General features: G+C 36.2%; 1 protein-coding gene across 7 annotated transcripts in view; it reads left to right on the top strand.

Moving 5' to 3' along the window:
* Pak3 (p21 (RAC1) activated kinase 3) overlaps positions 1 to 24,705 on the top strand; it is a 270,788-nt gene that overhangs the window by 174,040 nt on the left and 72,043 nt on the right. For 6 of the 7 annotated variants that reach the window (XM_070039896.1, XM_070039900.1, XM_070039895.1 and 3 more), the window contains one exon: positions 21,259 to 21,359. In XM_070039896.1, the coding sequence (XP_069895997.1) occupies positions 21,259 to 21,359 (101 nt within the window). Of the gene's footprint in view, positions 1 to 21,258; positions 21,360 to 23,933; positions 23,997 to 24,705 lie in introns of all 7 variants that reach the window. The other variant, XM_070039901.1, reaches the window with a different exon arrangement.

The following is a 24,705-nucleotide window of genomic DNA, read 5'->3' as shown; positions in this document are numbered from 1 at the left end:
GAGCCAGTACAAGAGGCATTGGCACCACAGAAAGTAGCTAAAGGGGCAAGAAATTAGATGTCTCTAGAAATGATACATTTTAGTTTGCTTCTTCAAGGTAAAACAAGTGGCTTTGTAGATGTTTATATCATGTTAATGGGCCTAGAATTTGCATAATAAAGAAAGCTGAAATTTGCATTAGTGCCAGCATACCCTTTTGTATAACTCATGCGTTATCCCTCATAACCTGTGGACAGAAAATATGGATATGACGTTAAACCTCTGGATTGAAGATAAGCAAAACAATAATAAAATACTTCCCATGCAAGGGATATGTATCCACACATGAGGGATTTTAAAATAAAAACGTGTTTACTACCACTGATATGGATCTTAAAAAAAGTTTTTCTGGAAGCAATGAATTGTTTGTAAATTGAAGGATGTAGCATGATCTAGAGGCCAAATCTTCCGTAATGATGATGCCAAGGAAGGACCCCACATGTTGTATTTACATTAGCTGAAGAAAGTATTGAGGCTTCAATACTTTTTGGTGCTACTAAAACCACCAAGTGTTGGGAGTTCTTAAAAAATGCTACTTACCCTTTTGAAGAGCAAGAGCCAACTGGCACTAACACGAAATCAGAAAAATCAGACAGACTAATATTACAGTTTTGTGCCATTACTTCAAGGGATCTCAAAGTAAAACCATTTCTGCTCTTGAGAAAAATATGTTCAAATCTTACCTAGAGAAAAGGCTGACTTGTGTCCAATGCACTGACATGCAAAGTAAACAGACTGGATGATTTCTCCCCCACCCCTTATCTGTCGGTTATGAGGCATGCTCTCAGGGCCTGGGTGCTGTTTTTGAGCAGTTTTGCTCAAGACTACTGCTCTACCACTTTGAGCCCTAGCACAATTTCTGGCTTTCTGGTGGATAATTGAAGATAAGAGTCTCACAGACTTTCCTGCCCAGCCTGGCTTTGAATCATGATTCTCAAATCTCAGCCTCCTGAGTACCTAGGATTACAGGTGTGAGCCACTGGTGCCTGGCTATTCTTTCTCTCTTTAAGGCATGGTTTCAACAGTGCTTTCTGGGAGAAATGCAAGACTCCTTCAAAGAAAGAAAAATCATTAATTCAAAGTCTTTCAGACTCATTATTCATTTTGTGCCTGACATGCTTCTCCATTATCCATCCTCATGTAACCATTATCTTTACTACCAACTGTTTCCTTGAGCACTTAGATATTTAAGTATTTAGATTAGCATTTGGTCCATCCATTCAATAAGGAATGTTAAACGAATGCACAGCTATACTGGTCCAAAAAAATCTTATAAAGTTTCCTGTATATGAAAATCCTACTGCACAGGATTCCTATAATATCACTGACTAATCCTGTATGCTTAATAAAAGGGGCATTAGGTAGTTGAACAGAGCCTGCCAATAATGTAACCTGGGAAACTTGGCTAGAGATGCTAAAATATCTTTTAGTGGCCTCTCCAGAAAGCAATGAATCTTTGTACCAAGAAGAACCTGTGAATGAAGATTAACTTTTGATACAGAAACAGTCATTGGCCAAAGCTGAATCTGAATCTATTCATACTAAGTGATGTGATACTGTAGGATGATCCTCATGAAGCTTCCAGTACCCCACATTTGATTATCATAAAAATTAGAAGTTTTGGGATGGGCCATGAATATAGCTATAAACAGAGGCAATTTTTTAAGGACAGGATTTTAATCTTCCCAGGAAAGCAATGGAAATGTATACCCCTATAAATCCCATGTTACCTGTTCAGAGCTTGAGTTGTTTAGCAGAATTCCATAAAGAGGTACTGCAATTATTTCAAAAACAATTACAGTGGGCACAAATTACCTTCAAGGGAACTTAAGCCATCAAGTGCCATTTAATTCCTTTGCTACTTTCAAACAAAGCCTGAATGATTGCTGTTAACTCTATAAACACATGCTATACGAATATTTTTTAAAGATCATATTGGGAAGAAAACAGTGCCAGAAAAGCCTAAACCATGGAGTTAGTGTCATTTAAACACCCTTATTGAATATCTGATAAGTTGCCTTCAGACAAACTTGAATGATTTAAACAAACTTTAGAATTGCCTACAAGTCTTACAAAATGACTTGGCAAGACAGAAATTATTTCAGAAAGGCCCAAGGCACTTGATTTCATTTACTTCATAGTGCTAAATATATGTGCAAGATGTTAGAACTTCAAGATTAGATTTCGGTGACTGTGAGAACATAGATATCAATGACCAGAACTAAGTGATAGCTGCATCCTGATCACCCCTGAAAATCTGCTCAGCATCTAAATGGAAATTGTGGAGAGCTCACTGTTTTTATTTTAATCTGTATAAACTCCCACCGCTGTATGTAACCCACTGTTATTATTTTATTGCATATAGAATATTTATGTGGGCTTTCAAAATTTCACTTGTGACCTCATTTGTTCAGCCCTTTTTTTCTCCTCCTAAATTCATGATTTCCTCAGATGGAATTTGCTACCCTGGGTTTTGTTTCAGGAATGTGACCTTCATGGGTGAGGAAGGATTAGTGTTTCTCTGCCCCTGCCTTTTGTTATTTGCTGGAGTTATATAACAACCCATCTTAATGGACAGGGTACTGGATTTGGGTTCTCATGGCCTGGTTCATATCTAGACCTGGCACTATTGATTGTGACAATGGGTCATAAATTTGAGACTCAGATTTATCAAAAGTTAAACCAAGATGGTAATGCCTGGCCTATATTTTTGATAATGAACGATAATTATTAATAACCAAAGTGCAATGAAAAGTAAAATTAAGAAATGTTATATAATTGTGAACTATCATTAAGACAAAATTTACTGGGCTAATACTTTCTTATAATCCCTCTTTTTCTTATCATAGTAAATATTATTAGTGCCAAAAACAGAGAATAAAGACAAGCATATGGAAATGGAATGCACTCATAATGACAAATGTCTGAAACAATGATAACACTTTAGTGGGTTTCTTTCTACACTCTTTCTATAACTATATATGCACATGTACTCTTTTCTAGATATAGAGCTTTGTGTTCTGCTCTTCTATTCAGCATTTTATGGTGATGTCTTGCTTCATTTAAAGTATATATGTTATTTTTGGTGGTGTGTATCATTACATATTGTGGTGGCATCGTGGTTTGTTTAACCATTTCTGGCTTTTTGATATTTGGGATCCTTTCCTAAGTTTTGTCATCATAAATAATGTCAAAGAGTCTATTTCATTACTTAAAAGAAAATATCTGCTTTGGTGATGGCAAAGGACTTTTTAAAGCACTTTCAACATTTTTGTTTACATACAGAAATGAGTATCTTTTTGTTGTTTGCTTTTTTATATTTTTATTGTAAAGATACTATACAGAAGGGTTACAGTTACATGAGTAAGGTAATGAGTACATTTAATGCTAGCATTATTACCCCCTTCTTTGTTTTCCCCTACCATCCCTTCTTTTCCCACCTCTCCACCTCCTACCCAAAGTTGTAAAGTTAATTTTCAACATAGTATATTGTATTTCTCATTGTTACAATGGGTCAACCTGTATCCTTATTTCAACATTTTGTTATTTCTTTTGCCCTCCCCAAATTAGAAAAATGTATATACAAGATACAAGTCACTGAAATCAAATACAGTGAAAACAGGGGTTATACCATGGGGGAAGAACATACAAATGTTGTTTACTTTTTAAGAGTCACTTTAGTAACCATATTTCATTGAGCAAATGGAGCTTCAAGATATAGGTAGAAGAAAAGTAAGAAGTAGTAGATAAAATTCCATACTGAATGTCTATCTTTGTGAGAAACTCTTCCAAGGGCTGGATCTTGGAGGCAGAACAATACTTTACTTATAAAAACATTTTCAGGATTTAGACCAGGAAAAGGACATCTTAAACAAGTGTTCTAATTATATTTTAAGGACTTTGTGAAGCATGAGTCTGATTAAGTTTCTCTTATATTTACTACTAGAAAGCTTGAAGCCAAACATGTGGCCCATGCATAGCAACTATAATGAGAATCCATGATATAGATGTAGTTTGTATTATCTGTTTTTCAATGCTTCATTTATGCTACTACTTTTTATTTTTTTCCTTTCCTTTCTAATCTGGTTTGCATATATATATATATATATATATATATATACACATAAAATCATATTATGTTTTGTGTGTTCTTATAAGCCACCTGAAATCCACTTTGGAACAAAGTAGGGAATAAATGCATGCATGAGTAAGCACATTAATAAACACTTAAATATAAAAAATCCAATAATCAAAAGGCAATGAGGCAATAGATGCAGCCAGGATTTTGAATATAGCAGAGTGCCTCCAAAAGTAATTATTATTATTATTTTTTGGGGTCCGGTCGTGGGGCCTGAACTCTGGGCCTGGGCGCTGTCCCTCAGCTCTTCAGCTCAAAGCTAGCGCTCTACCACTGAGCCACAGGGCCACTTCCGGCTTTTTTTCTTTTTGCTTATGTGGTGCTGAGGAATCTAACCCAGGGCCTCAGGCATGCAAGGCAAGTACTCTACCACTGAGCCACCTTCCCAGCCCCCAAAAGTATTATTTTTAAAGACTTGAAACTTGGAAGAACATATGGGAAAGAATCAGGTGAACTTGAATGTTATAATACGTGCTGTCTATGTCTCATATGCTCATATGTCTTGTGTCTGTGATTCTTTTCAGTATTAGGTTTTTGTCTGGAGGACATGTAATGTTGTATGAAATATGAAAGGCTATATCTTTAGAGAGTATAGTTCATGCACATTTTGCTTATGGGAAATTCAGAGGGATTTGGGAGGTAAGCTGCTAGAGAAGTGTAGAAGGGAAAAACAGGTTGTGTTTGCCATTTAATTACATTAGTGGTGCCAAGTAGTGTATCAGGAACTATAATAATTCAGTGTTAATCCCTTTAGTTAGTATATGCTACCCCCTTTTTACCAATGGTGTGGTGTATGCTGAAAATATTTAATTAAACAGCCTAAACCCTCTGTCCTCATAGATAGCAAAGGACAGAAGGAAGAAACCTCCCACTTCTCTCTGACTCTAGGCTCTATTCTTCTCGTACACTATACTACCTGCAACAGGACAATGGGATTACTTGATCAGTCATGTTTCTAGCATCAGAAGCCACTTGTGGATTTCAATTTTCCTTAAGAAACTTATAGTATGCTTTAAATAGATCTGAATTTCAGAAAAGAATACTTTTTTCATTGCCCCATAGAGAAAGAAAGAAACCCTTTCCATGTTTTTTTAAACAAATGTAGAGATGATAATATTGGCAATAGCGATGTGCTAACACTTGATTTAAGTGTTTTGGGGCTTAGATTATCATTTGGTATGTGTACATCATAGGCTTACATCCTGCTAGCTTTAAAGAGGTGAGGCATTAACTGCAAGTGTTCATAAATGTGAAATTTTTCATAATACTATATAACTTGTTACTGTATTGAATATATATTGTTGTTCTAATTCTTAGAGTGTATTATTTCCTCTATATCATACACAGAAGGAAGCACTGCTGTGCAACAATTATATTTTTTAAAGCCCAGCCATCCCTTATAGTCATGTTATCCATATGTTTCAGTCAACACACATTACTAATTTTTATTTAATTAATGCAAAATAAAATGTACTTAGTGTAATAACAATATGCCATCTTTCTTTGGTGATGCTGAAGGTCTTTGGGGGATCTGCATTAGTTAGTGACTGTAATTTGTCCAATAATGGTAGGCATGTCCATTAATGGAGGTTTCATTTATCAAAAATCTGAATGTCAGAGTCAAATGCATTCTGAATTGTGTTTGCATTCCAAATTGTGCTTGTTTCTCCAAATGGAGCCCATACAGCTCAACAAACAGTGCTCATTAGAGATCACTGCCCTATTCTTTGGGACTTTTGGTTTGTCCTCTGGGGTCAGTGCTGTGCCTCGGGAGAGAGCTTCCCCTTTAATCCTTCACTCCTAGAATTTTCCTGTGGAAAAGGAAGAAAGTAAGCACTCTCTTTGTCTACTAAGGCTCAGGCTTCTTCCAGGCCAATAAACATGGTACTTTGGCAAAAATATATAGCTCACTAAAACCATCAGATCATCAAATTACAGAGAAGTATAGAATATAGTAGAGAAAAAGTAGTTTTTGAAAGGAATATTACACACTAGGGACAATGGAGACGATGGATAGGAACAAAGGAAAATACTATATCAAACATTAAAATGATGTGTGCAAAGAAAGAAAATTTGCTAGTGAACTTTCTTTATTAAAGCAAATGACACCTTTTCTCCTTCTCAGACTTGGACCCTATATAATTGCTCATGTGATCAGAAGTATCTAGAAAGTACAGTGCCTCATCTTACCTTTTGTTGTGACACATTTTCCATTGAAATTGTTGCACATGTGATTTGGACATAAATGAGAATGGAACAAGTCTGTGTTGAGTAGAAAAAATATAAATAGGAAGTGACTTCCTAATTATTTTCCAGAATAAACACTGTTGCTGAATGTTTCTGAAGATGATACAACAGAGGCTGATGGATGTCTATATGTGTGTAGGGCAAATGACTAATGAGTTTGCATGGGACTATCACTTCCTGTCACTTCCTCTGTCTCATCATCCTCACAGAACATCCAGCCCATGAATTTGGCTTGGCAATGCTCTCATAGCATCTGCTAGCACTGAGTTCTCATCTGAACATGCTGTTTTTCCTAATCATTGATGATCATGCAGGAGGAAATAGGTATAGTATTACCTGAGGAAATAGAACTAGATATTGAAGAAATTGTAGATAGACTAATTAGGTGCTGTGAAATTTTCTGGGTTTTCAATTGGAGGACTTTAGCAAGTTCTACTGGACAGTCTAATAGACCTTTCCACAATAAGCTTTTCCAATGATGTTTCTGGTATTTACTAATGGAATAAAAAGATATACTAAGAAAGTGAATGTCTAAAATGGCCCAATTTAATTCTTTCTTGGGAGTTATATGCCACAGACATTACTCATGTGATGAAAGCACCGTTTTCAAAAAGTTGCAGATTAATATTTCCACAGGCACAGACATCTTGTTATTTAGTATATTGTAATTGAGAGGATGTATTTGGGGAAGGCTGTTATGGGGATATTACAGTATTTAAAGTACTTTTCATATTGTTTTTTTGCTAACCCTCTTGTGATGGAAGTAGGGTAAGCATTCCCATTTTAGAGAAAGCAGCTCAGAGATGCTCACTGAATCCCAAAAGATTGCCCTGCAACTTAATAATAAAGCAGTACAAACCTAGAATTTATAACTTCCAACTCCTAGTCCAATAGGTGCGAATACTGTACTGCATACCAGAAGATAAAAGCAACTTACCTTGTTTTGAAAAAAGGTTTTCCTCAATGGAATATGGCCAAATAGAGTTTTTACAGAAGTAGGCGAAACTTACATAAGTCAGCAATTAGAATAGTGATAATTTCTTTGTCTTTACAACATTTTCCTCTTGAGGGCCCATCATATGAACAGGAAATAACTCGTCTTTATAGAAAAATTTAGGAAAAAGAAAGAGCCAGGCACCGATGGCTCATGCCTGTAATCCAAGCTACGGAGGAGGGTGAGATCTGAGAATCAAGGTCAAAGACAGTCCTTGCAGGAAAATCTGAGAGACTCTTATTTTTATTTTTATTTATTTATTTATTGTCAGTCGTGGGGCTTGAACTCTGGGCTTGGGCCCTGTCCCTTAGCTCTTCAGCTCAAGGCGAGTGCGCTACCACTTTAGGCACAATGGCCACTTCCGGTTTTCTGGTGGTTTATTTGATATAAGAATCTCACAGACTTTCCGGACAGGGCTGGCCTTGAGCCCAGATCCTCAGATCTCAGCCTTCTAAGTAGCTAGGATTATAGGTGTGAGACTCTTTAATACCCATTAACCTCCAAAAAGCTGGAAGTGGAGCAGTGGCTCAAGTGGTAATGCACTAGCCTTGAGCACAAAAAGCTCAATGATCGCTCCCAGGCTCAGTTCAAGCCCCAGGACCAGCACCAAAAACAGAAAAAAAGGAAATCATTATTTCTCCAATTTTTAAAAATTGTTTGGATTAAAAAAGTAGTGTTTGATGATTATAAATTGAAATAGTAAATAATCCCATTGAAATAGAACACAAAGGTTTCCTATAATTTCCTTTCCACAAATTCATTCATAATCCAGTATTCCTCATTAATATGCACCTCCCTTTTCTGCTCAGATCAGTGTGTGCTTTGCTCCAAATACTACATTTAAACCAGAAATATGCTAAATGGAATTTTCTTTTATAATTCTCACACACTCTGCATAATCGATTTCTTTAAATACTTAGAGACGGCCGGGCATTGGTGGCTCACACTTTTAATCCTAACTACTTAGGAGGCTGAGATCTGAGGATCGCTGCTGGAAAACAGGGCAGGGAAGTCTGTGAGACACTTATCTCCAAAAACCACTCAGAAAACTGGAAGTTGCACTGTGGTTCAAGTGGTAGAGTGATAGCCTTGAGCTGAAGAGCTGAGGGACAGTGCAGAGGCCCAGAGTTCAAGCCCCATGACCAACAAATACATACATACATACATACATACATACATACTTAAAGCTAACAATAAAACGTATTGTAAACCCAAAATTTCCATTGCAGTTCCTCCATAGTATTTTTTTTATTTTTTTTATTGTGAAAATATTGTACAGAGGGATTACAATTACATGGGCAAGATAATGAGTACATTTCTTATCAAGCATTGTAGCCTCCTCCTTTGTTTCCCCTTCCCATCCCTTCCCATCCTCCCCTCCCACCCCCCACTCAATCCTCCCTGCCCTCCATAGTATTTTTAAGTATTTCCAATTGGAAAATTTAATTTTAAAGCTCATATAATAGCATTCTATCAAAAATATGAAAAAAATAAATCAATTTCCTCTATATAAGAGACAGCATGCATCTCATAGATCCAGGAGTTAAGACTGTTCACATGTATCCCTTCTCATACTCTAAACCTCAAGAAAGATATTTGTGTACAGAGCAGAAGTGTCACAGATTAGAATACAGGCAGAAATCAGTCCCTCAGTGTCTATTGGCTTCATGAGGAGTATTTACTTCTTTGACAACACCTACAGAGCTACTGTAGCCATGGGAAGAACTATTCTGGATACTTAATCATACTCAAGAATAAGGAAGGATTAGGAAGAGAGTTGTGAAACAGTGTGATCTGTGACCCAAAAATCAGAAGATTCAACAGAATATCATTAAAAATAAAAATGACACAACACTCTTGAATTTAATTCACTTCCCTTGTAGATTGACACTAGGTCTATTACATTCTTATAAAGACAATATTTTGTAAGAGATCTTTGTGGGACACTAACTAGCAGCCTGTTAGTTACAGAAATCAACAAAGCATTGAGAGTACCTACCACCCAACTATAATAAACAAGTTCACTAGGAAGCTTATCTTTGGGAAAATGAAGGTTATTATCCATAGAATGTGTACAAAGCTTTAAAAATACTATTATATCCTTCCATGTCCTTCACAGAATGAAATAGGAATATTGAGGCATATTAGGTTATAGATAACCTAACTATCCCTTGTGCCTATGCCAGAAATATCCTTCTACTTGTACATATTCTTTGGTTTCAAGAATATATAGTAAGATGTGCTTATAGTTTACATCTACGGAGAATACGTGGAGCAATAAGGAAAGGAGGAAGAGAGCTTGAGGTGCCAAACCACAGATGTGGAAGAAGAGTGTCTTCCAGGAATCCCTCCAATACCAGCAACTCTGATACAAACCTAATTCTGAAAGTGCTTTCCAACTCCTTCTTTACATTAAAGGACTTCTTAGAATACCATAAGATAGAGATATAGCTACAACAAGCCAATGTATAGATCTAAGCTGTATGCTGACTTTGAGCACAGATTGAATTTATTTTTTTTAATTTAATTTAATTTTATTTGTGAACATACTGTACAGAGGAGTTACAATTACATGGGCAGGATAATGCGTACATTTCTTACCAAGCATTGCAGCCTCCTCCTTTGTTTGCCCTTCACATCCCTTCCCAGCCTCCCCCCTCCCCCCCAATCCCAATCCTTCTCCTTCCCCCCCTTTCCCCCTCCCCCCCACCCTGCACCGACGTTGTAAAGCTCGTTTTGGACATGACAACTTGTACTTCTCATTGTTGCAACAGGTCCACCTGAATCCTTAAACAACTGGTTTTCCCCCATCTCCTCCACAAGTTATACTGACATCAAATATAGTGAAAGCAGGGGTTATACTGTGGGGGAGGGACATACAAAGCAACAAAGAGATAATCTTATAAATGCATTAGAAACACATGCATGAAAGAAAAAACTTTAAAATACATATCTAAGGGTTCATTTTCCTGACATCACATTATCTGACCTTTTCCGCTTGACTCATACATATACTAGATATTACAAATAAGGAAAACCATGGGACCTATGTTTCTTTGGGCCTGGCTTACTTCACTTAATATCATTTTTTCCAAGTTTTTCCATTTCCTAACAAATGGGGCAATGTCATTCTTTCTGATGGAGGCATAGAATTCCATTGTGTATATATACCACATTTTCTTGATCCATTCATCTACTGAGGGGCATCTGGGTTGGTTCCATATCTTAGCTATGGTAAATAATGCTGCAATAAACATAGTTGTGCTGGTAGCTTTAGTGTGGTCTTGTTTGTAAACATTTGGGTAAATGCCCAAAAGTGGGATTGCTGGGTCATGGGGGAGTTCTATGTGAAGTCTTTTGAGGAACCTCCATACTGCTTTCCAAAGTGGTTGAACAAGTTTACATTCCCACCAACAATGAAGTAAGGTTCCTTTCTGTCCACATCCCCTCCAGCATCTGTTGTTGTTAGAGTTCTTGATTTTTGCCGTTCTAACTAGAGTGAGGTGATATCTCAATGTTGTTTTGATTTGCATTTCTTTTATGGCTAGGGATGTTGAACATTTCTTCATGTGTCTATTGGCCATCCTTCTTTCTTCTTCAGAGAAGTTTCTCTTTAAGTCTTTCGCAGTTATTTCTTTGAGGATTTGTTGTTGGGGGGTTAATTTTTGAGTTCAGATTGAATTTATTAACTATCTCAATTTAAAAGACATAACAATCTGCCTTAGTGTCTCTTTTTGTGTGTCTGGTTTTGTGCTGAATTTTGTATGGAATTCTCTATAGAAGGCAAAGTTCCTCAGATTGCTGATTTATTGTAGAAGTAATACACACATGGTTAATAGGAAATGTATACACACACACACATGCACGCATGCACGCGTGCGCGCGCACACACACACACACACACACACACACACACACACACACTATAAGTGTCCAGTGAATTATCTTAGAAGTAACAGCTGCACTAAGTGTAAGCAGATCTTCTCCATTCCACACTCAATCTTCATTTTTCATAGCCTAAGTTAAATGACAATCATCACGAAGCCTGCCTCCATCATGGGATGTGGACTTTAGTGGTACATCTTCTTTTCTTTTTTCTTTTTTTCCATTTCTTTTTTTTTTGCCAGCTTGAGGCTTGAACTCAGTTTCTGGGGTGTTGTACCTGAGCTTTTTCATTTAAAGCTGGTCGTTTATCACTTGAACTACAACTTCACTTCCAGTTTTCTGGTTGTTAATTGGAGATGTGTCTCACAGACTTTCCTGCCTGGGCTGGCTTTGAACTGCGATTTTTAGATCTCAGCTTCCTGAGTTGCTAGGATTATAGGCATGAGCTACAGGCATCAAGTCAGGGATACTTCTATCATTCACCTGCTCAGTTTTTTTCCAGCACATTCTTCATCACTGTCTCCAATTTTGCCTTTCTCTCCTTTGTGATTTCCAGGTCTGTTCTCTGTTTACCCTTGTCTTCTCACACTTGTACTTTTCTATCTACCCATGTTTCACATCTCATTTTTCATGTACTCCCTGTTTAAGTAAACTCTAGCTACAACAGGGTTCTGTGATTTGATTTCCTTTGACATGCATTTATAATGGAAGACTAACATTGTGTTCTTTGTAATTTATTACTTTATTTTCTTTGGTTTGGTTGTATCAGTTGTCATTTTTTACTTGCCAAGCACATTCCTACAATTGATTTGCAAGTTTAAAATATTACTCAAAATCATCTATAACAACCTGCCATTACATTCATAATTCAATGTACATTTACTAATTGTCCTACAGACTGAAGGAGAAGGAGCTAAGTGAAATAGTAAGTGTTCCCTAGAGGTGGGGTTGTGAAATGTTCCCCTCAAACAACTATCCAGGCTTTGTTTATGGTCCTTGGAAAAATTATTTCTACATCTAAAATATGCTTTATATTTTGGTTTAACCTTTCTGTATTAACATAACTGAAGTGTTGCTTTCTAATTATGCCATATATACCATAAAATTCTTCATACTTTCAATTGCTTTTACAAATGGTAATGTTGTGTTTTAAGCCAGATTTATGCATGAAAGTGTTGTCTATGGCATCCCCTGTCATTTCTTTCCTTTTCCTTCATGCTTTGTTTTCAAAGAGCTAGAAAGTATTCTAAAAATAATTGGGGACATGACCATATGACATCTGATCAGATGACACAACAAAAATTCCAGGAATTTTAGGGGAAGATGACAAGTGGAACTCCTACAACAAGGAAGATCCATGTGTCAGGTCTCTAAAATGCTTCCAGAAAGAAAAGATAACACCATCCAGGGATTTCATCTAGGGGAGAATTAGATGCTGTGCACACCCTGAACCTTGACCAGCTAAACTGCCAATATATTGAGCATCAAAGTAGCACTTGGCAAGAGATATGTCTGAATGAACACAAAGAATTCTAATCATTTTAACTACAAAGTAACTTTAAAACATTTCCCCACCATCCAGACCTTCTTGATGGGCCGGGATCACTGTCTCCTTATTTCTGAACATGCTATATCAAATAAGCATGCATGTCCTTTCTTCATATGTTGCGTCTCATTACACATAGTGTAGGTCACTCATTCATCCATTCCTTTGTTCGTTTGCTTACTCATTAAATGTTGAATCTGGTAATATGCTAGAGTATAGAGGGTAATAAGTCCCAGTCCCTGCCTTTAGAAAAATTATAGCCTAGTAAGAGAAACAGCCACATGAATGTATGATTAGAGTTTACTATGTTAAGTACAAATCAGAAGTGATAACTGAAGAGGGACATCCATTCAAGGTTAAAAAGAGGGATGGTTATTTAGGAAAGGCTTCCCTGAAGAGAAGACTGCTGTACTGGGGTGAATTTAAAAACAAACATCTGGCCATGTAAGGAATGAGTAGAATTCCAAGTTAAAAGTGCAACATCTTCATTTTCAAGGCACTAGGCATGATAAACTGTTAGGGGAATTTAACTACAAGAAGTTTAGAATATCAAGTGCAAAAACTGGGAGTAATGGGGAGGAAGATGATGCTATGTAAGAGTTGTGCAGGAGAGAAATGATAGTGACTTTACCAAATAGAAGTGCAGAAAGGAAATGCAGAGGATACATTTAGAATCAGATTATAAGAAGAGAAAATAGTGAAGAGAGAGCCAGGAAACAAAGGGGGGTTGTAATTTCATGTTGTTTCAGATGGGAGAAAAGCCATGGTTAGTTACTTAACTCCTCAGTATGAGGAGCCTATGAAGCCATTGAAGAGAGATTTTCCATAGTTAGTTCATTACATGGAGGCTGGGATCCAGCTGAGAGTGCATGACTGGAAGTACTAACATAGACAGTGATTGAAACCAGATGAAGAGCTGATCCAAAGAAGAGATGAGGATCTAGAACAACTCCAGGAGAATACTATTTAAGGAGCCAACAGAAAGAGACTCTTGTAAATGTTATTGGGAGGGAAAACCTAGAAATTTAGGATTAGACTTTAGAGAAGAGTTGTGATAAATAAAGTGGACAGGAGTCAGTTTCAAGAAGTATGCATTCAACTGAGTCAATTTTAATCAAGAAAGAATGGTTGTAAGGGTTGAAAAGTAGTACTTGATCAAAGAGGTGATCATTTATTTTTTTTTCCATCATGGGGCTTGAACTCGGCCTGGGCGCTGTCCCTCAGCTCTTCAGCTCAAGGCTAGTGCACTACTACTTGAGCCACAGAGCCACTTCTGGCTTTTCCTGTTTATTTGGTGCTGATGAATCGAACCCAGGTCTTCATGCATGTAAGACAAGCACTCTACCACTGAGCCACCTTCCCAGCCCCAAAGAGGTGATAATTTTATAACTTCAGGAAGTTGTAGTAGTTTGGGGAGTGAGAACTACAGAAGTCAAAACTGCTTTTTCAGGGAGTTTAACTTAAGCCAGGCATGATGGTATATGCCATATAGCATCAGCACTTGAGAGACAGAGACAGGAGAAACATAAGTTCCAGAACAGTTTGGATTACATAGTGAGTTCCAGGACAACCTGGGATACATAGCAAGACTGTGTCTCAAAAGTACAACAAAAGAAGTTTAGTCCAAAAGAAATGCTGAGGGATTATAACAGCAAAACATTAATGAAAATAGGAAGAAAGAGGTTTTACTTTTTAAGGACTAGAGAGAATTCAGCTCATCTCTTATGGCTAATAGAAAGTGCCAATAGAGAGGGGAACACAGAATGAACAAGAAGAAATAGGACCTACTTGGTGGAGTGCGGCTCATGGAAAGAGGACTGGGATCTGGAGCACCAGTGGAGGAATACATCTCAGATTAAAGGAGGGACCTGTTTCTTGTGGAAGTGAAGGAGAAAAAAATCCTATTTGTGAGGATAAACACATGAGTGAGAGACATCAATCCAGAGAAATGCCCAATGAGTTGTTTCCATGTTTCTTAGTGAATTAAAAGGCCATATACCGAAAGAAAAAGATTGAGTAGAACAGGAATTTGAATGAAGTGGTGAAATTCTGAAATATTTCATGAAGGTAGAAGGGAGGAAATTTGGTAAGCAATGAGGACAATATTGGTGGGAACCATTAGTGGCATAACTAAGGTATGTGACCCTTATAATAAACATCATTCTACAAGACTATGTGACTTTCCCCTCTAGAGAATTGTAGCAAGTTTATTGTAGATGTGGAGAAATTTCATGGTTGCATTTGACAGGGTAGATTTTTTTTAGAACAATTACAAGAGGAGCTCAAGGGTGAGAATTTCTTGAACAGTAACTTCAGAGCCATTTACATGATATATCATAAGAGTCTAGGCCAGAAGAGAGACCAAAAAGTGGCTGAAAATACAAAGCTCCAGGGAATGACACTTTAGTTGAGTTCAAAGAATTGGTAGTAGAGGAATAGAGATTAGAAGAATTAGAAGGCTAGTGGAATAGGAAGCTGAACTCAGAGCATGAGAAACAGGGTTGAATACTTCAGAGAAAGTGTTATTCTGGAATATGAAATGGTATAGAGCAGTCATGGTTCTCTGCTCTAGCTATAATCCTCTACAAAGTTAAAAACTAATCTGTCAGTTCTTACCTTCAGAAATCCTGACATGGACTATTCTATGTAGACCTTTGAAAGTGGAACTCTCAGCCTTGATTGAGAACAATTGATTTAAAAGACAGCATACAGAGTAGATTACAGAAGTGGAAGAGAGCTAAAAATTCAATAGTGTTAAGGATAAAGGAGGTGTCCATTTACACCTTCTGTTTCACAGAGTGATGCAAGAATAGGGCATAGGAAGGAAGACTGAGAGCCACAGTCTTCAATGGATTCATATGTATGGCTAGAACAAAGTGACTAACCTCAAGAAGAGAGGATTCTGTAGGCAAATACAGAAGCACTAATGGACAATTGGAGTATAATGAGAGGAAGCCTAGTTCTCGCTTCCCCTAGGTATAAAGGTTTGGGATGCAGAAAAATAAAGAACTTGTGCCAGGATTATTCAAATAGTGGTTGCCCTTGCTTAGTAGTAGGATTTAAAGTTGTTCTTAATTCCACAAGTGAAATGGTGGAGGCATTTTAAAAATAAAAGATGCCAAGATCTACCCAAAATCTGACACTCCAAATTTCTAGAAATAGGGCTCTGGCAGCTCTCCTTTAAAACTTTTCCCCAAATTAGAGGGACGTTTGAGAACCTTAGGCCAGTAGTGAAGAGAATATTTAAGGAAGAGGTTGAAGTTATTCTAAATGAGACAAACTCTTGCCACTAGACAAAATTCAGAATTCTGAGATGGGGTGTAAAGGTAAATGTAGATAACTAAAGGAACGTTTCTTCCTTTACAGGACGGTAAAATAGTTAAAAATATCAGTATGAGAGACCCTGAAGAACATATTTGGTTGTAAGAGTTACAACATGAACTCATGTATAGTCAGAGGTTTCTAAGGCCATGTGTTGACAGTTTGTTGTACAGCCAGTATTTTGCGACGACCTTATTCTAGCTTCTGATAGAATGTGGGAGATATTTTTAGAAAGTGATATTTGTTAGGGCTTATTTTCTGCAAATACCGACCTAGATAGAACTAATCAGAAGCTTAGCCAAGACTCAATTGGGCTGAGATTTAATATAAATGACCAATGCTCATAGAATTTTCTGGGGGTTATAATGACATTTTAGTATTAAAAAATTAAGAAAGAAACCAGTTTTCATGTAGCCTCCATTGAATCACTAAACATTTACTGAAGACTAGAACTCAGATCTGATTTCATTTTAAATGCCCCTAAGTAACAAGTATGTTAACTATTAAAAGTTTAGGTTCTGGAGACATAGTGGGGCCTAGGTTCAAATATTAACTCTGACATGTGCCAACTGTGTAACCTTGGGTATATGGTTTTACTTGCCAAAGTCTCACTTTTCTCATCTATAAAACAACAATAATATGACCTACTTCAGAAAATGTTGTGGAGATTGAGGGAAAAATGAAGTTTTGTCCGTGGTAGGTGTTCTTTGAAAAACAGTTATTGAGTATGCAGGCATGTAGTGGCAATGCAAGAATGAATATGATACAATTTTTGTTGTTAGGGTCTCAAATATGAGTAAGAGAGATAGGTATGTAAAAAGAAATAATAATCCAATGGTTGTGTTAAGCTCTCATATATAGAGTAGTTTAATGCAAACAAGGAAGGAGGGACATTTAACTTTGCCCGGCAAATGCAGAGTACATATTACAAGGTAGGGGAAACGTAACAGTGAGTCTTCAAAAATAAGGATTGGGCTGGGAATGTAGCTCAGTGGTAGAGCACTAGCCTAGCATGCCTGAAGACATTGGTTTAATTCCCTGAATTAAAAAAAGAAAGGGATGGAGGGAGAAAGAAAGGGAGGAAGGAGAGAAGGAAAGAGACTAAGGGGAATAATTCACACATAGGGCAGGAGGTAAATTACAAGCATAATTTGCAAAGCCTAGGCCTACTATATATGAAAATTTTGCAGTAAGACTGTCCAGGCTGGCTTTGAACTGTGATTATCCTTAGATCTCAGTCTCCTGCGTAGCTAGGAGTACAGGCATCAGCCACTGGTGTCTGGCTATATAACTTTGTAAATGACACAAGTATGTAGGTTAATAAGAAATAAGATTATTTTTAAAGATTTAAGTAAATTGTCATAGGAACACTAGAACTAATTTGGACTTCCTTTTGTAAGGTCATTTTTTATTGTGGTTGTCTATTGGCAAAGGAATCATAATCTCTTCATTGCTTAAAGCCTTCCAAAGGAGTAATATAAGACCTTACACTTCTAGTCTGGATGATTGGCAGTATCATTGTACTGAAATAGGGGACTACTATGCTTGGCTCTGAGGCTAAGAATCAAGTGGCCTTCTAGGAAAATACTATTAATTCAGTTCTGTGTATAATTCAGCTCAAGTGGAATGTTTGTATTTATGTTAGTATGTTAATGTGCAGTCAATGCTAATGGAGAAGTTGAAATGTTTATTGGTAGGCAATAGAGGCTATGAGTACAACTGATAGAAATATTAGAGATACAGATTAAAATTAGACATTATGAATCTCTGAGAGTACGTGCAATATACACGTGTATATTGCAATTTTATAGATAGAACTGCAGCTACCTTCTGGTTTTTCAGAATTGAATTTGGTTCCCTAAAGGTTGCAAGAACTTGTTAAAAATAATATGAATGAATCTGCTTGGGCAGAGTTTCTCACAAGACTTAAATCCTTCCAAAGTATTAGGATGAGTTCTAGAAATTTTATCTTTGTATATTACATTGGTTTTATTTGAAAGAAATTTTTCTCTTATGTTAAAGTTCCTAGTCACACAATATCTGGATCCATCCCTGTCAACCACAGATTAGGAAATTACCCAACATGAATCTGGGAGCACATTCAATCAGAAGAAAGGAGTGATGAGATAGAATTTTAGAAGGACAAAGATTATACTAGGAGAGGCAGAAGAAAAAGAGCAATGGCAATCAAAGACATAGTTTGTTTTCTGGAGGAAGAAATTCAGACCATGAAAGTGGAAAGAGAGGTGGTTAGCCATATATGAGAGGTTAGAAAATGAGATAAATACAACCAAGATCATAAGAATTACTATTACACCTTGAGTAGAGTGATAAATATGAAGGCTGATTGTTCTTTTTGCCTTTCTGGACAAGACAAAGTAAAGGTTATATAAATGGTCAAATGGTCACTGCAGTACATTAAGAGAAAAACTAGAAGTACCAACAGACATCTCTAAATGTAGTCTATCTAGGATAATATTCACCAGCAAAGATTTAATGTAAAATGTAACCTGTGCCAATGATAAGTTAAGATGACATATGCATATACCTTGAAAAACTGAATTCTAAATGAGTTTGGTGGCCAGACAAAGGTTTTGAATGATGTAAATCCTTTGGCCCTCAACCTTTCTTTTCTTATCCCATATACTTTTTCTCATGATTTGAATTTCCGTATTTCTGCCCTTTGTCTCTGCACTCTGACAGGAAATATGGAGTAATGAATGAGATAGTGTGGAAAGACAAAAGCCCTAAGAATGACATTTTAATATGAAAGGTTTTGAATTTAAAATGTATCCTGGATATCTTGCAAAACCAGTCATCTCTGTATGGTTAATTGAATGTTATGTATAAATCAGAACAAAGAGACGTCTAGTTTCAATTGGGGTAAACCAAGTTCATGCTGACTTGCTCAGTATTAGAAAGGTGAGTGTTTCTTCATGTTAAATACAATCCGATCAGAGGTACATGCTCAACTGTGCTGATATGTCTTTTATGGAAGCTACTAGTTTTCTTCTGATGATTCCAAACAAGATGGTCTTTGCTTAGATAATCAAAGATTGAAATAAAAGGTAGCCACAACATGGATATTTTTCTCCTGGGAACTATTTATAGATATATTTGTTACATTAGAGTTCTTAAATTAATATATTCAGTGATAATATCTTTTTTTTCATATCCATGTATTTTGTTACTTTTCTTTTTTTTTAATTTTATTTTATTTTATTTGTGAACATACTCTACAGAGGAGTTACAATTACATGGGCAGGATAATGCATACATTTCTTACCAAGCATTGCAGCCTCCTCCTTTGTTTACCCTTCACATCCCTTCCCGGCCTCCCCCCTCCCCCACAATCCCAATCCTTCTCCTTCCCCCCCTCCCCCCCCCCCCCCCCCCCCCCCCGCACCGACATTGTAAAGCTCATTTTGGACATGACAACTTGTACTTCTCATTGTTGCAACAGGTCCACCTGTATCCTTAAACAACTGGTTTTTCCCCATCTCCTCCACAAGTTATACTGACATCAAATATAGTGAAAGCAGGGGTTATACTGTGGGGGAGGGACATACAAAGCAACAAAGAGATAATCTTATAAATGCTTTAGAAACACAGGCATGAAAGAAAAAAAACATTAAAATACACATCTAAGGGTTCATTTTCCTGACATCACATGGATCAAGAAAATGTGGTATAGCTTTACAATGTCGGTGTGGGGGGGGAGGGGGGTATAATTGGGTGGGGGGAGGGGGGTAAAATTGGGTGGGGGGAGGGGGGAGGTGGGGAAGGGAAGTGAAGGGTAAACAAAGGAGGAGGCTGCAATGCTTGGTAAGAAATGTATGCATTATCCTGCCCATGTAATTGTAGCCCCTCTGTACAGTATGTTCTCAAATAAAATAAAATACAATTAAAAAAAAAAAAAAGAAAATGTGGTATATATGCACAATGGAATTCTATGCCTCCATCAGAAAGAATGACATTGCCCCATTTGTTAGGAAATGGAAAAACTTGGAAAAAATGATATTAAGTGAAGTAAGCCAGGCCCAAAGAAACATAGGTCCCATGCTTTCCCTTATTTGTAATATCTAGTATGTGTATGAGTCAAGCGGAAAAGGTCAGATAATGTGATGTCAGTGATAATATCTTTAAAGGATTTTAAAGGATTTTTAAATTGTTAACTGACAATGTTTACTAAAAATTATGTCAATAAATCTGAATGGCTGCTATAAAGCAGTGCAAAGTAAAAAAATAGCTACAAATGAAAACAATTAACCAAAGAACTGATTCAATATTTTCAAAAGCTAACAAAATTAATTCAGTAAAAAGCACCAACATGTAACCTTTCATAGCATTATACTAAGTATGAAATGGCTAAAAGTAGTTTTAAACATACAGAAGGGTTTGTAACACCATTGATTTGTGGGAACACCTTCATTGGATAGAAAACTAAGTTGTTTCATAATGCAAACATAGGAATGATAGGTGGCAAACACTTGATAGTTGGCTAATGTTGACATTTATGAACAATTCACAACAGTTTATAGATAACTAAAATGCTTTTGTTTTCTATTCTTCCTTTTTAATACTATGGCTTAACCAAAATTGAGTATAATGAATTTCTTATTTAATAAGTGATATCTGAGCTGACTAAGTCTATGCAACAAAACATACTCAGATACTTACTGGTTATATCATGAAACTGATAAAGAAGGTAAATGGCTTTGAATGACAGTTTTATTTGAATTTGTTTTGGAATTTATTTTTGAGACAGGGTCTCATGATGTAGCCCAGCATGTCTTAGAATTCCTTATGTAGCAATTCCTCTACCTCACAATCCACCTTCCTCATCTTCCCAAGTGCTGGGATTATGGGTATACAGGAAAATTTCGAGTTATATAAACATGATACTTTTCATTGAATTCTCAGCCACCCTTTCCAATAAAATTGGGATTCCTGGAGTTAAGTATTGGTAAAATTGCTTTGTAATCAATTTTCTTTCAACTTTATAATTGTTTGGATGAACCTACTTATACAACTTATGGCAGCCAAAACTATGCCTCGAATAAATACATGTTAACATTTTGCCTTTAGCCAATAAGAAGAAAGAGAAAGAGCGCCCAGAGATATCTCTTCCTTCAGACTTTGAGCATACGATTCATGTGGGGTTTGATGCAGTCACCGGGGAATTCACTGTAAGTAAGCGTCTTATTTTGTTTTGTGAGCCATGAAAAACCAACCATTTATGATAATAGGTTTCAAGAAAAAATTCCCATACTCTCAGTTTCAAGAAAAAATTCCCATACTCTCAAATGGAAGAATCAATGTTTTTCTCTTTGACAATTTCAAGTCTGGTAGACTTTGATTAGGTGATCATAGATAGAAACAGAAAGTGTTAACCGCATTGGAAAAATTATTTTGTTCATCATAACGAAAATGGATGATCACTAGTCTTCTACTTGATTGGCAATTTTAGTTACCATGGTGCACAACACAGTCCTGGTATGGATATGCTGCCTGAACTTGTTCTTTAATCAGGTAAAGTAAATCAAGAATCACATACTCAACTTGACCAGTAAGGACTATTTATCGAAATAATTAATGCTTTACATTGGGACCTGAATTACCCAGATCAGTTAGTCCTGCTCACTAAAAATCTGTGTCAAATTGACCTGTTTTTTTTTTCTGTTTAGAAGAACACAGAGTTTTAGGATTATTAATAATTATATTTTGGAGACATTAAAAACCTCATTCAAGAAGAAATATGGATAAATATATACATATATACATTATATAATATATATCTTAGTGATATGTGCTTATTTTATATCTAAGTAATTCATAATAAAAACCAATATGAAGGCTCTAGGTATAACAGTGATAAATCAAGCCAATTTTTGATATCTTTAGTTCTTAATTAGTACAGGATCCCACATCTATGCCATATTATTCTTTAAAAAATCTACCATCTCTTTTGAACCATGTTAGGGAAAAGATTTTGTTAGAAACATGTCAGCAGAAAGGTGAGCAACCCCTTTTTCTATACTAGTAAGGAACTTAATGAAAATCTACATTCTAAAATAATGAGTAGTTTTGAGTGAATTGAGAAAAGAATTTTGATAGCATTATCATATGTTCTTGGCTTCTTAAGCCAAAGAAAATTGTGAATAGACTGTTATATAATTAAGTGAAAAAAGGAGCAAATCAATTTTATTTGGAGAAATAATGCATGTCTCTAAATTGACAGCTGAATTGTCATGTTTGCTCATTCTGAAAGTAAGCAATATGAGAAATGAAAGCACAGTAAATGTCTCAGTCCCATAAAGTGCTGTGGGCTGATAATCTCTGCATTCTCATTAGCAAGCAGAAAAGAACTTTAAAAAAATAACAACAGTGCTTTGAGTGAGATAGCAGTAGGATTGAGATCAGTAGGATTGAAGCAATGTCATTATAGAAATTAGAGACATTATTCAAATGGCATTGAGTTTTATCTCAACATTTATAACATTGTAAGAAAGTTCTCTTAGGTATATTTAGAAACTACTCAACATCAACACTACCACTACACATCATCTCCACCAGATAATAGTGATTTTTATAACTTGAAAAATTGTATATTTAAAAAATCATTTTAAAAAGTGATTAGAACCATTTTTCCAACATTTTCACACGAGAGGAAGCTCATTAAGATTTATAGATGTTTTATCTAATAACTCTTATTTTTAAAGAACATTGTCTTTCCAGTTTTTAACTTTACTTCCTTTGCTTTTCTTCTGTTTAAATTTCCATTTTATTGTCACTCCATATTTTTAATTTTTTTCTTCCTTTTGGTTTCTGCATGAAAATTTTTTCCTCTATCTCATCTGACATTCTGATGCTTTCCCAATTTTTTATTCTTCTCACATGTTCCACCTTACCTGACATCTTATGATATAACCTACCTTTAGATCTTTCTTTGTTCTTTCTGTATTCTGAATAGAAATGAGGGAAAAGTGAGTCACCACCATCTTGCTGACTGGAACATCAGCGATTTGTACTTTGTTCTTAATTAGAACACAATGTACTGGAGAGAGATAGAATGGGGTATGTAAGGGACAGTCTTTCTGATCATAAATAATAATTTGACAAAACTGGACCAAACCAACTCCCCTAAAACAATTTGAAATAAAATAGATGTTTTACACATGGTCTCTTAATAATAATCCATTGAGCACATAGATAGACACAGGCTGAATCTGGAAATCTAAAGTACATTATTGTCCACTTGATTTTTTGAAATAAATCCTACCTTGTTCTTACACATTATTCTTAAAGATCCCATTTTTTCCCTTTCACTATTTTAACCCATGGTTTCTATTCACTATGCTGTTATACTTAACTTTTACAATACCAAAAGATAATAAGCTTTTAATAATCATTTTTGTAGGAGTTAGAATTGAGCCCTGATTGCTTTGGTACCACTAAATTATTATGCACTGGGGGAGCCACATTATTAAATTTGGCTATTGGGGTTTTTGAGGTTGAATTTTGTGTAATTTGTTGAACTGTCTAATCCAGTTGTCTTACAAGGGCCTATTATTTGAACTATTTGGATATTGGCTTTCTATGTGTCTCAGTGATTACCCTATAGCTTAGCAGCCCATATAATGTTGTACGGCTGGGCATACACTTGGACCTTGAAGCTAAAATAGGTTGGGTGGTGAGATTTTGTATTAAATTATTACAAGTCCTTACCCTTTATATTGCCATTTTTGTCCCAAATACTTCAGAACTCCCCTTTCCAGACCTCTAGACCTGTGACGGTCGCTTCAAGTCAATCAGAGGGAAAAATGGTATGAGTGATATAAATTATCATTTCTTATGATAAGATAAATGCTTGGCCTGTTATATCATGCTGCCATTCTCCTGGGCTACACTGGATAACCCCCAGCTTGTTGTACATCTATTTGTTGTTATATACATGGTCAGGCATTGATATGTGCTCCTGCTTCTGATGCTCAGACTCCTAGGTCTCCTTTAGTTGTCTAACTTTGGGGATTGATCCTCAATTTGGAATAATAAGATGGTTTTTTGATTATGTGCCTTTGTGGCAAACACTCAAATTTAAGTGTCAGGTTTCATCGGTAAAGTGGCTTGTCTCAACTCAGAAAAAAAAATTATCTCAGTAACATAGTCATGTGGTAAGTATAGTTGTTTGGAGAAGCTTCTGTAATTGACAGCATTTTTTTCCTGCTGTCTACTGATCACACAACTATTTATCACCAAAGTTTAGAAGTGCCATGGGGATTAATAGTAGCTGTAGATATTCTAATAATTATAGTAATGATCATGCCAGTAAAGTCTGCTTTTAGTGGTTATGTGCAATGCATACCCGGATATGTAACAATTAATAACTCCTTTGGCCACTACAGTATTAACCAAATGCTATTAATTGCACTTAGAATCAGAACTGGGATCGTGCATGGGCTCCTGAGTTCCAGTTTTTGGCTTAAGGCTTTAGCATCAAACTGCGTGATGAATGCATGTCAAAGTGTCGTTTTC

The sequence above is a fragment of the Dipodomys merriami genome, unplaced genomic scaffold (genome assembly GCF_024711535.1).
Source record: "Dipodomys merriami isolate MVZ:Mamm:240054 unplaced genomic scaffold, mDipMer1.0.p SCAF_3, whole genome shotgun sequence".
Taxonomy (NCBI): Eukaryota; Metazoa; Chordata; class Mammalia; order Rodentia; family Heteromyidae; genus Dipodomys; species Dipodomys merriami.
Note: the sequence above shows the minus strand (reverse complement) of the source record. Positions and strands in the feature narration are given on the sequence as shown.